General features: G+C 46.0%; 1 protein-coding gene across 2 annotated transcripts in view; it reads left to right on the top strand.

Annotated features, from left to right (window-relative positions):
- The window catches only part of LOC105903350 (A disintegrin and metalloproteinase with thrombospondin motifs 3), a 66,517-nt gene that overhangs the window by 3,077 nt on the left and 47,096 nt on the right, over positions 1-16,344 (top strand). For both annotated transcript variants that reach the window (XM_031560805.2, XM_031560804.2), the window contains exons 3-4: positions 7,136-7,292; positions 13,494-13,690. In XM_031560805.2, coding sequence (XP_031416665.1) covers positions 7,136-7,292; positions 13,494-13,690 — 354 coding nt within the window. The remainder of the gene's footprint in view (positions 1-7,135; positions 7,293-13,493; positions 13,691-16,344) is intronic.

Below are 16,344 nucleotides of genomic sequence, written 5' to 3'. Positions count from 1 at the left end.
AAGAAGGTCTAGTTGAAGACTTCATCGTGGACCATATGCGATCCATTAATCCCATTACAAAGGTTCAGGTCTATCACCTAAACATAACAAACAATAGTTTGTGAGCAACAGTTGAAAAAAAAAACCCAAAGGCGTAGTTAAATGTTATGATTACTCGGTGACAATGCAGTTCATAATAAATGACTTCAATGGAGATGTGTGAAGTAATGATGTGACGTAGCATAGAAATCCTTAAATGTAAACAGGCTAATGTCTTGCAAACATAAAATACAAACATATGTTACTAATATTTGCGCTTATACACATCTATGCATGACAACACTGTGATGTTTTTCATCATAATATCTATGACTGTCTGGTATAAGTACCAAAACCAGTGAAGTATAGCTGTTGTTGACAATGTGCTGACAAAAGAAGACATGCCAATAACAGATCCGATGAGTGATCAAAACACAGCAGACAAATATGCTTTGAAGTCTGCATGTATGTCATTCTATCACCATGTCCTAGTGTGACCTTCAAAGTCTTGTTTTATTTATTGCACTGTTGATTGTAAACCTAAAAATCCAACTCGTTATGGCCTGTGAATAGCCAGTGACCAACAACATTTGTTGACAAACTGTGTGTCACCGAAGTGATGAATCAATGTAGAACATCACCGTGCACGCAGTGTCCGTTGTTCCCTCTGTATGCTGTGGTATTGACTTAATCACAGGCATCTGCAATCTGTCCGATGTATCATCCCCTGTCCTTGCTCATGGGCCAGAGGTAGAGAATGCTAATGGATATTGACCACGTTAAACACAAGGTCGATAGAGAACAAAATAATCAAACATGGCAACCAGCACAAAGTTTATTTTCAACAGTGGAATAAAAATAACACAAATGAATTCCATAGCAGCTGTCAGGCTTGCCGCATTCCCACCGACTCCGCTGTGGTTCCCCCCCCACCCCCCCCCTTTTGTTCTTGAATATTTATGTGTTTATTTGAGATTTTATGGAGACTCTAGCTCTGGTGGCATGGTGCTTTAAAAAAAAAGCAGGCCTCTGCTTCGAGACTGACTTTGCTCCTGCACACACAAAGATAAGGGGCGAGGAGGTCCACCAGGCTCCGGTCCCCCCCCCCCCCCCAAACCCCAAGAGAGGACTCCAAAGACATCCCTCCAAGGCCTGTCTTGGGAGTGTGTTTATGGCTGTGCAATCCCCCCAGAGAGCCTGTCAGGTCATGACTGAGGCTTGGTGATGGAGGGGTGTTGGATGTGGGGTTGGGGCGAGACGTGAAAATGAGGCATCCCCCGCCCCGAAAGGAAGTGGGCTCGACATACTAAAGGATAGAACACAGGCCATGTGTTTGGCTGAGCCCGGGCCAATGTAAACAGAGACACGTCTGCGCTTGCTTTGCAGCTCTTGTTTTTTTCGCTGTTTTTTCTTTTTTTCTTTTTTTGCCTCGTTTCTTTCGCTTTTGAAAAAGTTTACTTGTCTTCATCTTCTTTCCCTTTTCGTGCAGAATTGTTTTGATTATTCCAAAACTCTGTCTCCAGTTTTTGCTGGTGTTCGTTAAGAAAGAAAAAATGTTGGAACTGTTTCTGTCTCCTCGGGCACAACTGCCTAGAAATGAACGCAATTACGATTCAATTAGGTAGTCAGATGCAAGGTGTGCAACAGGTGTTTCTGTGTTCTTACTTGAAGTGTAATAAACTTTAATTGGTGATCTCAAGATGCCACGCTATCTGCACGCTGCAGCCAGTGCCAATCGGACAAACAGAATTACAGTGGTACAGTGATTCCAAGAGACCCGTGGTGCGGTGCCAGGCTTGCCTGTCCGTCATCACCCACCTCAGCATACTGTAAGCACTCCCAGCTGGTGTCAGTCCCGCTGCCAGGCCTTGGCCGGGAAAGAATGGCACATGACATCATTCCCTTAGGGGCGGGGGGGGATTACGTTATTCTGGTGCCCGGCCATCAGACCCAGAGGGGTAAGATCTCTCATCTCTGCACATGATGGATGGGATGCGCCACGTGCAAAGGGAGAGAGAGGGAAAGAGAGAGAGAGAGAGTAGGAATGTCACTGGCCTGTTCATCCTAGACACTCTTTCATGTGATGACATTGAGTGGCTGATTGAAGTGCGGTAGCAGGGGAAGTTGAAAGACACGGAAAGAGATTGAGACAGCAACAACGCAGTGCTCACAATCATTACAGACTGGCAGGATGACAGCAAGTAGAAAGTGTGTGTGGTGTGTGTGTGTGTGTGCTTGTGTGTTTGTGTGTGTGTGCGTGTGCGTTGGTGGGGGAAGGATGGGTGGAAGGGAAAAAAACCAGAGTGCAATAGAGAGAGCACAATGAAAGGTGGATCTGTGCTCCCTCCCTGTGAGATGGCAACAGCTGTGCGCTTTAGATGTGCTCCCATCATTGTCCTGGGTGTTAAATGATGGCTGTGATTACTGCCTGTGTGTTGTGTGTGTGTGTGTGTGTGTGTGTGTGTGTGTGTGTGTGTGGAGGGTATATTAGCGCCGATGATGGCTGGTCGAATTACGGTTGTGCTGGAAATATGAGTGGTCCGGGAGTGGGCCGGGAAGAGAGCTATTTGTGTTTCTGTGGAGTTAAATAGAGAAAGAACGCCTAGCAACAACCTTCAGTGTGTGTGTGTGTGTGTGTGTGTGTGTGTGTGTGTGTGTGTTTGTGTGTGTGTTTGTGTGTGTGTGTGTGTGTGTGTGTGTGTGTGTGTGTGTGTGTGTGTGTGTGTGTGCAGGGGAAGATAACGCAATCATAGCCCGCCAGTCGGACTGTCACCGCACCAATTTTCTGTTTTCGGATGAAAGACTGTGAGAAACACAAAAAACGTAACAAAAAAAGGGAAAAAAACGAGAGGAAGTGCCTGTGAGGGCATGCCCCTGGCTGTCAAATTTAAGTGTGAAACGCTGAAAAGGTAAAAAGGGGTTACTGAAAGGAACAATCCCTTCTTTACAATAGGGATAATCAAATCTTAGACAACACCAGTCATCCATTATCGTTCGCACATTTAGGCTGGATTCATCTGTTAGGTGGCGGATCATCGGCGGGCGGGCGACGCGGGCCCACCCGTGGCCAAGTGGCGAAGACTGTGCGGCATCCTTGAGTGTGATGCATGGCGCCCAGCCAGGCACTGACTGACAGCTCTCAGTGCCACCTATGCCGGTAGCCGCGGTAATTGTCGAAGCAAGTCCTTGGCACGGCTACAGAAATGATTTAACGAGTGTTTGGAAATGTTTTCCTCCGCTGTGCCCTGGGAGGGGCCCAGCGAAGAGGGGTTCTCTGCCATCTTTTTACTCAGGCACATACTTTACCGCCACCATCCATCCCTCTCTCGCTCTCTCTTTTTGTCTGTCTCTTGGTCTGTCTCTCTCTCCTTTTCTCCTTTCTTTCATTCTCTCTTTCTCCTATCTTTCTCTCTCCCTCTGTCTGTCCCCCCCCCTCTCTTTCTCTCTCTCTTTCTCTCTCTCTCACTCAATATTATGAAGTGATTCAGAAGGCTGCCTAATATACAGGCTTCCATTTAAACTCACCAGTGGGTAAATTCCCTCTCCTCTGTCATGGAGCAGTGCCCCACGCATTAATATGGCCTGTGTAGCATGAAGACCTACCTGCCTCTGAGTTATTCATTTGACGGTGGCCAGCCGTGATGTGATGGCAGCCATGCATTCTTTCCCACAGTCTTTCCTCCAGTATCTCAGTAGGACGCCACTTTGACTTAATCACTCATTCTTCTGGGACTTTGTTTGATGGTTTTCCCACAAAGTCTAATCAGTTTTCACTTCGTTTTTTCCCCTCTCTCTCTCTCCCCCCTCTCCCTCCCTCCCTCCCTATTTCTCTGTCAAGTGTGGCCTTTCATTTCTTTTTGCCCTTCTTTCTTGTTATGGATAATAGCATGCTTTAAGTTTTAAGATGACGGGGCCCAAGAGGTTTTGTACCATGTTTATTACATTTCAGCACAAATGCCAATCAACAGACGTGCTGTTTTCTCTGGTGCTTTAAAACCCTTCAGAGGTAATCCTCTGATACGCTTGTGATGTTTGGCCACGCTGTGCTGGCTAGGTGAGCACCGATGGGAAGGAATCAGATGGTAATCCTCGGCTTCAAGGGCCCGACTCACTGGATTAGGTCGACCTCTGACCCCGCTGAGTAAGTCACACTGGCCACAGCCATCCACAGAGCGGCCCCTCTCCCCCCTTGTTCCCAGAGCCGCTAGTCAGACACTGGGACGAGAGCTGGACGTGGTTCTCATGGTGACTCCTGTGGGTGGTTGGGTGGGTAGTTATCGTCTTGAGACTGGAAGTATGTCAGATGACACCCAAGATATTGGCAGGAAAGTGCCAGATCAGGGACAGGTCTGTTTTAATATGGGTCTGTCTGCTGACTGACGTTGATTTATGTGTGTATGAGTGTGTTTTCGCTCAAGATCCACTGTAAATACTGCTTTCAGAAAGAGTCTGAAAGCGGTGCTTGGGTTTGATTTACCTTTGGAGACATAAGTGCTGCCTTGCTTCTGAGGGCTTCATGACGTTCCCAACTGGCCTCTGAGAGCTTCATGACGTTCCCAACTGGCCAAAATAGTTTTCTGTCACTTACAAGTGACGAACTGTCACATCACAGGAATGTTTGGGACTGTGAATGTAACGCAGTCATTAAAAAATACCTGTTCGTAGTTATTGTAGTATTGGCATGGGTTGAGAGAGATGTAATTAAATCGCCATATTCAGTGAGTTTTAGGTCAAGCTGAGAGCTTCTTTTCATGACAGCAGTGCACGGTCTCCAGCATAAGCAAACTATGGGAGTTATTTAATTGCGCACACACAGACACACACAAAAACGGTTAAGTCAAACAAACAGCATGCAAATGGTAGGTTCGCGAACAATCATGCACTAAATTGCAGGTTGAGCCGTTGAAATGACAGCGGCGATCTCTGCATCCTCGTGCATTGAGGTTTAGGGCCTGGCTTCCTCTTGCTTTGTTTGCCCTGATCTTTCTAAATCATTCAAGTCAACATCAGAAAGGCTCAATCCAATAGTCCTGCTTATAGAAGAAGAATTGTACGGGCCATGACCTAGCATTTATCATAGCGTCTCCATGTCCGCTACCCACTTTTATCTTTAAACAAAGCAATATGGAAGAATGCAAAGGCTATAGTTCACTCATTGGACAGGGTATCTGTGATAGTGTAATTTATTGTACTTTTTAAGCCCATCATTTTGCTCAGTGGGATGAAAACAAATTGTTTTTGGAATGAGATAGGGCCCCCGTATCAGAGCTTGGATGAGACGAGCGAAATAGCCCCGAAGGACACTGAGTGAGAGAAAAAAATCACGCAAAAGAAAATTGCACAAATATCTTCTCTTGAAGCGTTTGTATGACAGGCATGCGGAATGTAGTGTATGTGTGAGCCCTGGAGACCGGATATCTTATTTGCCTTTTTTTGGACTCTGAGGTCAGAGAACATCGTTTGAGGTCCCGTGGGCCCATCCGTTTAAAAACGGGCTCATGTCATCTTGTGGCACAACTGAGGCAGCTCACCACTGTTTTAAAATTCATGTTTTGCTCCACTTTTTTAAACGCAAATCCGTCTTCCAGCATTTCCATGTATTTTATTTCTTCCGCTGTGACTTCCAATAAAGCGATGCACACTGCATAGTGGAAAGACATCAGGCAGCAGTGGATGGAGGCCAAGAAAACCTGCAGGGAGAGTCTGTACCTGCATTCCTGTTGCGCTCTATTACTGTTGCGGTAAGGAGTGTGATGATTACGGCCTGTCAGATAGAAACGCGTCAGGCAAAAGAATTCTTCCTGTGACGGGTCAGAGGATGACTGTGGAGAGCAGAGCGATTAAGTGTGATGACACGTCTTCAGAGAGAGAGATAGAGAGAGAGAGAGAGTGAGAGAGAGAAAGAAAGAAAGAAAGAAAGATGAGTGGCATGTCTTGAGAGATAGACAGAGAGAAGAGACAGAGAGACAAAGAGGTTGCGAGGGAAAGAAAGAGAGAGAGGTTGACTGAGCAAGAGAGAGACTTCTGGCCACGGAGCTAGACTCTTTCTGCAGTCCTCCTTCCACGGTCCCCTGCTTTTGCTGTGCTCTGTGTTGCCTCCCAGATGTTTGGCTCCCGAGCCGGTGCCGACGTCCTGCCCAGACTGCCCGAGTTCACCCTGTACACCACAGAGAACCCAGCCAAGTGCTTACTTCTCGGCATTTCCTGGTTTCATATCCGAAGCCCCCCTTTCTTCCCCTCTCTGGCCCCCCTCCCCCCTCCCCCTCCTCCTCCTCTCGGCGCATATACACACTTGCTAAATTTCAACCTCCGACCCTTGGAAAACGCAACGCGACGTTGCCTCTCACTTCTATTTTATCTCCAGAATTCGAAAAATGCTCGGAAGATTAACACTTTGTTCGGGGCGGTTTTATATTTAGCCGCAGCTACACTTGTGTCCCAGCTGATCCGGGGCCGAAACCGCCAGACCAAGTATAGTTTTGTCTGGAGCTCCTAAAATACGCATCTGCTTGTTTTCCCTTCCAAAACATTTGCAGAGGATCTCGCTTTTCTTTTCACAGGCTTAAATGACAGCTTAGCCATGTCTAAAGAATGGGTGGGGACACGCGCTCCCCGTAACCATGGCTCCCACACCTGCCCAACCGACGATCTTGTGCACAGCTGTGTCTGTTTTGAGGTCAATCGTAAAACTGAACTGCCAGTGTAACAACTAGAGGCTCAGCATTGTCCCTGCAAAGAAAAACATCTCCACACCACACTGACAGTTCACTTAGAATTTAGTCAAAGATGAAAATGATGCATGATGTGAAATTATGATATGTAACCAAATGTATGATATATAACTGGATCTAAACTACTCCTTTTTATAAACAGTAAGGTAATCTTTTGGCTCTACCTTCACAATGGAAAGAAATATACAGTGTTGTCCTAACAAACACTTCTCACATTGACAGCTCAAAATGATGATATATGACTGGACATACTGTAGAGATGGCCTGTCTAAGCAGCAGGCTACTCTTTGACTCTGAGATGAAGTGCCAGCGAGATGAAGGGGGATGGCACTGGCACGGAAGGGATGATGTGTTTGTTCTTCTTCTTCTTCTTTCTTTCTCTCCAGGCAGGCCTCATTCGCACTGATAATGAGGAGTTCTTCATCGAGCCCCTGGAGAAGGGCCAGCAGGAGGTGGAGATAAAAGGCCGCGTCCACGTGGTGTACCGCAGGTCCGCCATCAAGAAAGAGCCCAGCCAACGCAAGGAGGACCTCCACAACGAAGGTATGCGAGTGAGAAAAGAGCTGTGATGACTGTAATGGGACTGATAATGGTCTCTTTTTTCTCGTGTACTGTTCTTTTTTTTTCTCTGAATTTAAATCCCTTTGTGTCATCCCTCTCTCTTTCTCTCTCTCTTTCTCTCTCTCTCTCTCTCTCTCTCCCCATCTTTTTCTGCCTTACCCCTGAATAGTCCAGAACCATTCACACAATGGCACAAAGAGTCCTCGATGGAACATTTTGTGTGAGCTTCTCTTTATTCCAACCTTATGAGGAACAGGTTTAAATATGGCCTCTCGGATCAGATTATGCGCATCACTGTTACATTTTGTTGTTGTCGTCGCACCTCTGTAGGATATGACTCACACAGCCACGTCCCAGGCGACCAGGCATTAGCTCTCATTAAGATGAGTTTCCACCTAATGTATGAAGATTGGTTGGACGCTTCTAGATGCTAATGACTCTGATGGCTCTCTCCTTGACTACCCTGTACATCCAGAATGCGTCACGATGACCCTGGCACAGTGGGGGGGGGGGGGGGGGGAGAAAGGTGGAAGTCTGATCTGGTGGTGATGGGGCTTGGCAGTGGGTGGGTGGGTGGGAGGGGGGCGTTGAGGTGGAGAAATATGGAGGAAAGAAAACAACGAAGGTCTGCCCTGTTGGGTTGGGGCTAAGCAGTCGGGCGGTGTGTGTGTGGGGGTGGGGGGGGGTGGGGGTGGGGGGATTGACTGGCTCCCTCCTCCTGACTGCAGGGCCAGATGGACTGCCACGCTGTTCCCAGCAGCAGCTGGTAAAGTGAGGAATGCAGACTCCTATGGAAGGCCAGGGGTGAAACACACACATGCACACATACACACTCTCCGTCTCTCTCTCACACACACACACACACACACACACTCTCTCTCTCTCTCTCACACACACACACACACACACACACACACACACACACACACACACACACACACAGGTAGAGACACAGACACAGACACAGACACACACACACACACTGACAGAGTCATACACACCTACTCATACTCATGCATTTAGACACACACACACACAGACGCACGCCCCTCTGAGGTTAAAACGGCCCCAGTTGTAATATGAATTTTGATCATAAGTCTTTCTCTTCACACAATCGAGGTGGACAGCATCTGGGGGAGTACTCAAAGCCTCTGGGCGAAAGTGCGACGACTCCAGTAGCCACGACTGTAAAACTGTTCTGTTGTGTTTCCACAGCCTCCCCACTAAATTCTTAAACTTGTGAGCAAACTGGGAATTACATTTGCGCACTTCGGGGAGGTGATTAGTTTGATTTCAATCTCGGTGTGCAGATGTTCCAGAAAAGTGCCGCACATAGAGAATTACAGCCGTATGTCCGTCCGGGAGTTTTTCGACGCAGTGTCGGTGTCGCTGATAACACATTCCGTTTCCCATTCGGAATTCTTGCCATTCTACTTCACACAGCTGAGTCTGTCTAACGTTTAACGGGGAATACCAACTTGCAGTCGACTGTAGTCGATTTAGTCACCGCTACAATTCTGCTTGCGTTTTCGAAATATTTTTTTGTCCTGTCCAAAAACTCTGCCGTGCTCCGTGGAGTGTGAAATGTTTTTTTAGCCGATTGTTCCTATGCCCACGTATCCCACATTCAGGAGGCAATGAGCGTGAACAACGATAAGGGTGGGCTTCATAACCACCCACAACTTGAGTTCCCCAACAGATGAGCACTTAGTCCTTAATCGAACCTCAGTTACACACACGTGCACGTGCCTGCACACACACGTAAACACACATACTGTACACACACACATGAATCACACACTCTTACACATAGATACACAGACACACCACGTACCCACACACAGTATAAAGGTGAGAGGGCTAGTGATGATTTAGTGTCACCCCATTTCACAAGCTGGGTGACCCTGCCAGAAATAACTGAAATACCAAATGAAGATTCAGATTCATCCAGATTTCTCTGTTGAATGGATGTACTCTCAAGGAACACAACATGGCTGACCTTCAAGTGATGCTGAGAGCGTTTAGCACAGTGTGTACTGTGACTGGGGTGTGTGTGTGTGTGTGTGTGTGTGTGTGTGTGTGTGTGTGTGTGTGTGTGTGTGTGTGTGTGTGTGTGTGTGTGTGTGTGTGAGAGAGTGTGAGTGTGTGTGTGTGTGAGAGTGTGAGTGTGAGTGTGAGTGTGTGTGTGTGTGTGTGTGTGTGTGTGTGCGTGTGTGTGTGCGTGTGTGTGTGTGTGTGTGTGTGTGTGTGTGTGTGCGTGTGTGTGTGTGTGTGTGTGTGTGTGTGTGCGTGTGTGTGTGTGTGTGTGTGTGAGAGTGTGAGTGTGTGTGTGTGTGAGTGTGAGTCAACACCAGATCATCTGCATAACTGCACCCGCACTTCCATTTCCGTTAAATTGAAGATTTCATTCATTTCTTTTTGTCTCGAGTGACTATGCCCCACACTGGGAATGCTTTCTTCACGTTTTCTTAAAGTGCCTCGAGCACCACCCCTCAGCTGTCAGTCTCTCTTCTCAGGTGTCTGCTGCCTTATCCAAGAGCACCTCCACATGGCATAACAACTTTACTGAGGACAGGACATGGCCATCATTCAACATCATTTTTAAGCAAATCTCTTGACAGCCAGCATGGCAACACCAGCCGTTCCGTTAGCAACACTGCTGCCATTGAACTTCACTGAATTTTTACAGCCCTTTTTTTGTTGAGAGCAGCTTGCGCCCACAGTGGGAACGTTTTCAGAGTCATTCAGTGGAATTCAAACCTCTGACCCCTGGTCTTGGCATAGCCTAGCGTCGCGCTAACGTCTGGAAGAGTGCGTTTCCTGTTGTGGGGCCTCCGCTCTGCTCTGCTTGGAGTCTCGTCCCTCCATCCTTCCTTTCCCTGCGTTTATTTTTGTGGCGTGCTAAAATAAGCAGAACAGGAAGCGCTTGGAGTTGGCGTAATTGGGAGAAAAAAGACAAGGTTTTCCAGTGCCCACCGACGCCCATGCCACAGTGCGGTATTATGAGAAAAGAAGCGATGTGCCACCTGGTGAAACAGGGGGGCGTTTTGGGTATTTCTGTGGCAATTATATGACCCAACCCTGCATTGCACAACAGATGCTGGTGTCAGTGGCCATCAGCAGAAGGTCTTTTTTTCAAAATGTCAGAAAGACCAAACACCCAGTATAATGAGCCTGTGCCATTTAAGGTTTACGCTTTTGCCTGTCTGATTCATATTCACGGTGTCTGTAGAAGGAGTCCGCCTGCTCCTCTGTGGAGTCTTTTGTCTTTTGCCATTTGCTTTCCAGCTGTGAGAGGGACACCACACCAGCTGTGAGAGTGACACCACACCAGTGCTCCATTGTCCCCCCTCATATTAGACCGACAATTGTTGTCACCAAAACCGTATGGCTTATTTTCAGAGCGTGCCACCCATCCACAGACAGTATAAAAGAACAGGGAGAATCTAGAGATTCAATGATTTTCGTGTGAGTATGGCTGTTTGGCTACAGCTGGATCTTCTTGTCAGTGATATAAAGCCACCAGAACTCCTGAAATGAACAAGGTTTAAGGTCCTGCTCCAGTGCCCACTATAGGGCATCCTTGTGCAGTGGGGTCCTAGCAGGAACAGTCTGTGTATTTCATCCAGGATGTCTTATGTACTGCCAGGATGTGCTCAGGGTGAGGGCGTGTGGCAGCATGGCAACACCAAAGAGATATATCTCTTTTTAGACAATGACAATGTATAAAATTAGCCGTTTTCAGATTTAACATCATCTGATAAAGTCATTTGATAAAGTCATCTGATACAGCGTTTTTCTCCACAGACGTTCGGATGGACTTCCAAGAGATTTGTTCTCCTAAATCATGTCTCATGTGATGTCACATATTTCCTCATCTCCTTGTGGAAATGATAGCTTATAGAGTTTCATGAGTCGAGGAGGAGAGGTAGTAATTTGCAGGAATGTAGGGACTGGGGGATGTCAGCAACATTATACCCTATTACTCTTTCCCCAAGTGCCATCCTATTTACTATATGGTTTTGGATGGGATTCCTTGCAATCAGAGCGGAATGTGATCATTCCCAGCCCTATAGCGAAATTCCCCTTTACTGCTTATCCTGCTCCTGTTTGTTATTCCGCTGACATTTTGGATGTAGACTGCGCTTGCATCTGTAAACACTGCTTGTCCTAAAACTAATAGCGGTTGTCAGAGCTTTCAGTGGTAAATGTCAGGCAGCCTCAGGTACTGTGATAATATTTTGCTGATAGTATTTTCTGAAAACTGTAATTAAGACCGGCGCGTTAAGCTGTTAGGTTGTTATTTTTGGACTTGTTTGATTCCTTCGGTTAATTATAGTAGACTCAAATAGACTTTTTGATTGCCTACCAGTCATTGTTTGTGTGAGGTGCCACATCTGCCTTCAATGGTGAATATTCGTAACCACACACCTTAAGGCAACAGTATGCAGAAATGTACCACTCTTTGAGGTATGTTAGACAGCTAAACACACCTCTCATTCATTGAAATTGAAATGGGGGATATAGTTTTGCCTTGTGTTGCTATCTGTAAGTTATAAGTTGTAGAGTGGATGATATACATACATGTGTAGTTTGCGATGTTCATATTGGTTCGGTAATGATACTGTCTTCCCTGCAATGCTTCCATATTCCATTGTTATACTGGGGCAGTTTGTGCTAAAGTGCACACGTTTTTATTGGGGTAGAAAAACAAAGGCATCCAAAGGCATCCAAAGGCATCTCTTTTTTGAATTTGGTAGGCATCTGAATTTTGAGCACATACTGTACTGTGTAGTTTTTGGACAGTTGCCTTTATTTGTATTTTTTTGTGTTGCACAAATTATTCGTAGAGCTTGCCCAGTTTGGCAAATGGCCATTGCTTACTGACACAATGAGTTGTGCTTTAAGCATAAACATTATGTCCATGCCAACTGAAGCAAATACAGAGATGAGAATACACACAATTATCACCCAGATGCCAGAGCAACTCACAGGGCGAAGTCATCTTCAAACAAACGATCCTCTTTTATGGCAGGTTCTCCCTGTTGGTCCGAGAGCTGCAGCAAGCCTAACACGAGCAGCTGGAATTAGGTGTCTTTTCATGTTGGTGGTATGTTTGTAGATGATAAATAAAAAAGACTTGTCACATGGATTAAACAAGACAAGATAACATAACATTGTGTTAGGCCGTGTTGACACCTGACTTCTTTTTTTAGAAAAAAGCACAGCCTTTAGCGCCTTTTGAGCGCTTCAGCATGAGAATTCTGTAACCTTAACAACGGAATCATAGCGATACATTATTATCCGTTATAATCGGTTGGTTATCGACTACAGGTGGGCACAGGTAAATAAGTTAGTAGGTTACTAGGGAAGGTACACGCATACCTACTCTCCTCGTCCTGATTGGGCAGCTGTCAGAAAGGCGCTTGCAGTCTAAACAAATTGGTCAAGTGTGAACACGGCTTTATACCACCAGATGCTGGTTTGATGTGGGGAATACATAGCATTTCATTGGCAGCTAATTAACAGCCCTAATTTGCACTGTTTTTTTTTTCAGGAATGTATGTATGTGTGAAAATGAGTGTGTCTTGATATTCTTTTCTCTCTGGTTCTCTTAATTAACCAAACGAAAGTTCTTATGAAAAAAATACATATTTACATATGTGGATGACCACTCACAGCACCTCTGGTTTTGTCCAAATATATCTGTCTTTAGCAGTAGCTGGGCTGGTTGAGTACTATGCTAATAACAGATGGTCATTTCGATTCTCAGTGAGCTGTCATAACAATGAAATCTACACATTACCTGGACTGTTGGTCACTGTGTATAAATGTGTCTGTGTCTTTACTCCTAAATTATGAAACACTAATCATTCATCACTGCTACTATGAACTCACAGACCTCGCTATCAAACTCTCAACTCTCTATTCACCACGTGTCAGGGCGACAGTGGTACAGGAGGTAGAGAAGTCGTTTAGTAATCAGAAGGTTGCTAGTTCGATTCCCTGTCGAAGTGTCCTTGAGCAAGACACTGAACCCCATAATTGCTCCTGATGTGCAGTGTGTCATCAGTGTAAATGTAAAAATGTGTATACATCCTTGTAAGTCGCTTTGGATAAAAGCGTCTGCTAAATGTAAATGTGTCACTCAACCCTGAAACTGATGTCGTCCCTCTTGTCCAGTGGCTGCGTTTGCCACTGCCGAGCTGCCCAACGCCCTGGACGCGGTGGAGCAGAAGCTGAGCGAGTCCGAGCGCAAGCGGCGACACGCCAAGAAGGACGACTACAACATCGAGGTCCTGCTGGCTGTGGACGACTCCGTGGTGCGCTTCCATGGGAAAGAGCACGTCCAGAACTACGTCTTAACCCTCATGAACATTGTGAGTATCCTTTGTGTCTCTTCCTTCTTGCAGTAGAACCCCCCCCCCCTTCCTGCTTACATGGCCTCCTCTGCACCCTTTGGGGACTAGGCCCTCACACGCCCCCAACTTCTCCTCCCCATTTCTATCAATCACTACTGGGATTGAAACTATGGAGAAATGAGTACCGTGGAGGTTTTTGAAGTTCCACACTATAATTGGAGATAGGACGAGGTATGAGGGTACTCATTATCATGTTATTTTCTCTGTCACTTTCATACTATTAAAGTGCGTCTATGTACTGTTTCTATTGATGTTCATCCAATCAGCCACATTAAAGCAATATCATATCTCAGCTATCTGACTTTTTCATTTTCTCATTTCACGTGTCAAAAAAAGGGGGGAAAAAATCCCAGTGGACACTTTGCTGCTGCTGTAGCTGTTGATGGATTAGATTCAGTGTGGTAGTAGGAAGAAAAAATGAGAAGGAGAGAGAGAGAGAGAGAGAGAGAGAGGGGAGATGGAGTGGAGGAGAAAAGGAGAGAGAGAGAGAGAGAAAAAAAGAGAAAAACTCATTACGGGTTCCACCAGCTCCTGCCACCTTAAGCTGATTAGGGGCTGGAAATCCCCGCGAGTCAGATTTTCACAGGGTGCTGGTTTCACTCTGTAACAGTCACCATTTGGCCCCCGCCTTGGTGGTCCGATTAGCTGCAGTAGGCCAATTATGGACTTGACTGGGAGTCGGCCGGGCCGGCGGGGTGCACAGAGTACGGAGCGACACAGCACCGCGAGCACTGCCCCCCCTGTCACACGGCTAGCACACACAGCGCGGCTGAGTGGTGTTTGCAGGAGGTGTTTGTGTGTGTGTGTGTGTGTGTGTGTGTGTGTGTGTGTCTGTGTGTGTGTGTGTCTGTGTCTGTGTGTGTGTGTGTGTGTGTGTGTGTGTGTGTGTGTGTGTGTGTGTGTGTGTGTGTGTTTGTGTGGGAGGAGTGGGGGCAGTGGCCCGGCCCGCGGCAGTCACCGCAGTGGGGTATCAGAGTTTATGTGAAAGTCCACAGGCTTGAAGATTGATTCGAAAAGAAGGCGTAAATGAGCAATGATTCGGTTTGCTTGCTCGTTTGATGAGAGGGTTTTAGATTGTTAATTCACATTGCCTCGATGCAGCTCTGAACTCTGAGGGTCAAATTAGGTATGGCTTTTCTTTGCAGTGTACTAACTTTTGTTTTGTGCCCCCCTTAAACAAAACAATTTGCTTGCTTTGAACATACTGTTTTTCAATGCAAGGTTGAAACAGTCTGTAGCTCCTACGCTAAGTTACTCTCTTGAGGTGTCCGACATAGACATAGACAAAGTCCGGTATAACCCCTCCCTCCTAACAGTCACGGAACACAGAACCACCTTGAGAAACCCTCTCGATTACTGCACATCCTGCCTGGACAAAGCCAGGGGCCGTCCGCAGAGGTGCCTGCACAGAATAATCACAATGTTGTTATTTTTCTCCCTTATTTTCTCACTTTCTTTTCAGTTTTTTTTTTGACTGAGAAATCTGCGGCCATCATAGCTCAGTTGGTAGGACAAAGAAAGGACATTGTAATCATGGAATTCTCAGAAGTCATGGTCATGCAAGATTTCAGTGTTCCTGATCTCTGTCCATCGCAGTTCACAGCACCACTTTACAGAAATAGCCTCAGAAACAGTCATGTATTTTTTTCTTTAACTTGTTTGTTTTTCTGTTTTTCTGCGTGTCAAAAAGCACATACCGTAGCAATAACCTATGACATCCCAAATAAGTTTGTAATGGTAGGAACGGCGTGGTTTTTATGATGTTTGAAATAGTCTGTGGAAAGGTTAGGGGCTATTTTTAATGTTGTCCTCAATTTTTGAACAGGCACCCTGTGACAGGTCCAACATAAACCCACTTATATAGGTCAACATTAAACTTTGGGCCAGGAATTTCAATGCTTAACACAGGTCCTGGGGAATTTGAGGTCATTGGACTATTCACTATTAATGAAGCTGTGTGGGACCAGTCAGATGCAGTAAGTGCTCATGTCTAGCACCTCATGTTGAAGTAGACCTTCTGAGCGTGCCTCTGGGACCATCTAAATCACTCCTAATAAGATTTTACATCCAAAGCAAATGTCCCTACCACAGATGAAATGTTTTTCTTTTTTATTTAACAGTCTCTGTGAGGTCATCTCCGTCTCACGAAGTCGTTAAGTTGACACATAGTAGTTCACCAAATTGGACACGACACTTCACTCAATCGTTCCTTTCTTCATTTCTTTTTTCTCACCATCCATCACATTACCTTCTTACTTAAATCTTGACACGATACAGAACTGTATTGGCAGGCCAGTAGGCTTCGCTCTTCGTGCTTTCAGAGGTTTCCAAGTAGTACTGATGGGAATAGTGACTCTTTGAAGGGAGTCGGATCTTATGGCTCTGTTCCTTTCCGAGAGCCGTTCATCGTTCTTTTTTCTGTTTTTTTAGGGGGCAGGGGTTACTCTCTCTCACAGACAGATATAATTAATGTTCGGTGCAGTCCATTTCTTGACTTAGTTCTAGCTAAGAGAACCTATCGGAAGACTATATTCTTGTAGCCTTCTTGTCTTATAGTCTTCTAATAGGTCATCTTTGTTGTTTTGCTCTGCACATGTAACCGCACTGACTGG

The sequence above is a fragment of the Clupea harengus genome, chromosome 23 (assembly GCF_900700415.2).
Source record: "Clupea harengus chromosome 23, Ch_v2.0.2, whole genome shotgun sequence".
Classification (NCBI taxonomy): Eukaryota; Metazoa; Chordata; class Actinopteri; order Clupeiformes; family Clupeidae; genus Clupea; species Clupea harengus.
This window is presented reverse-complemented; position numbering and strand designations above follow the sequence as displayed.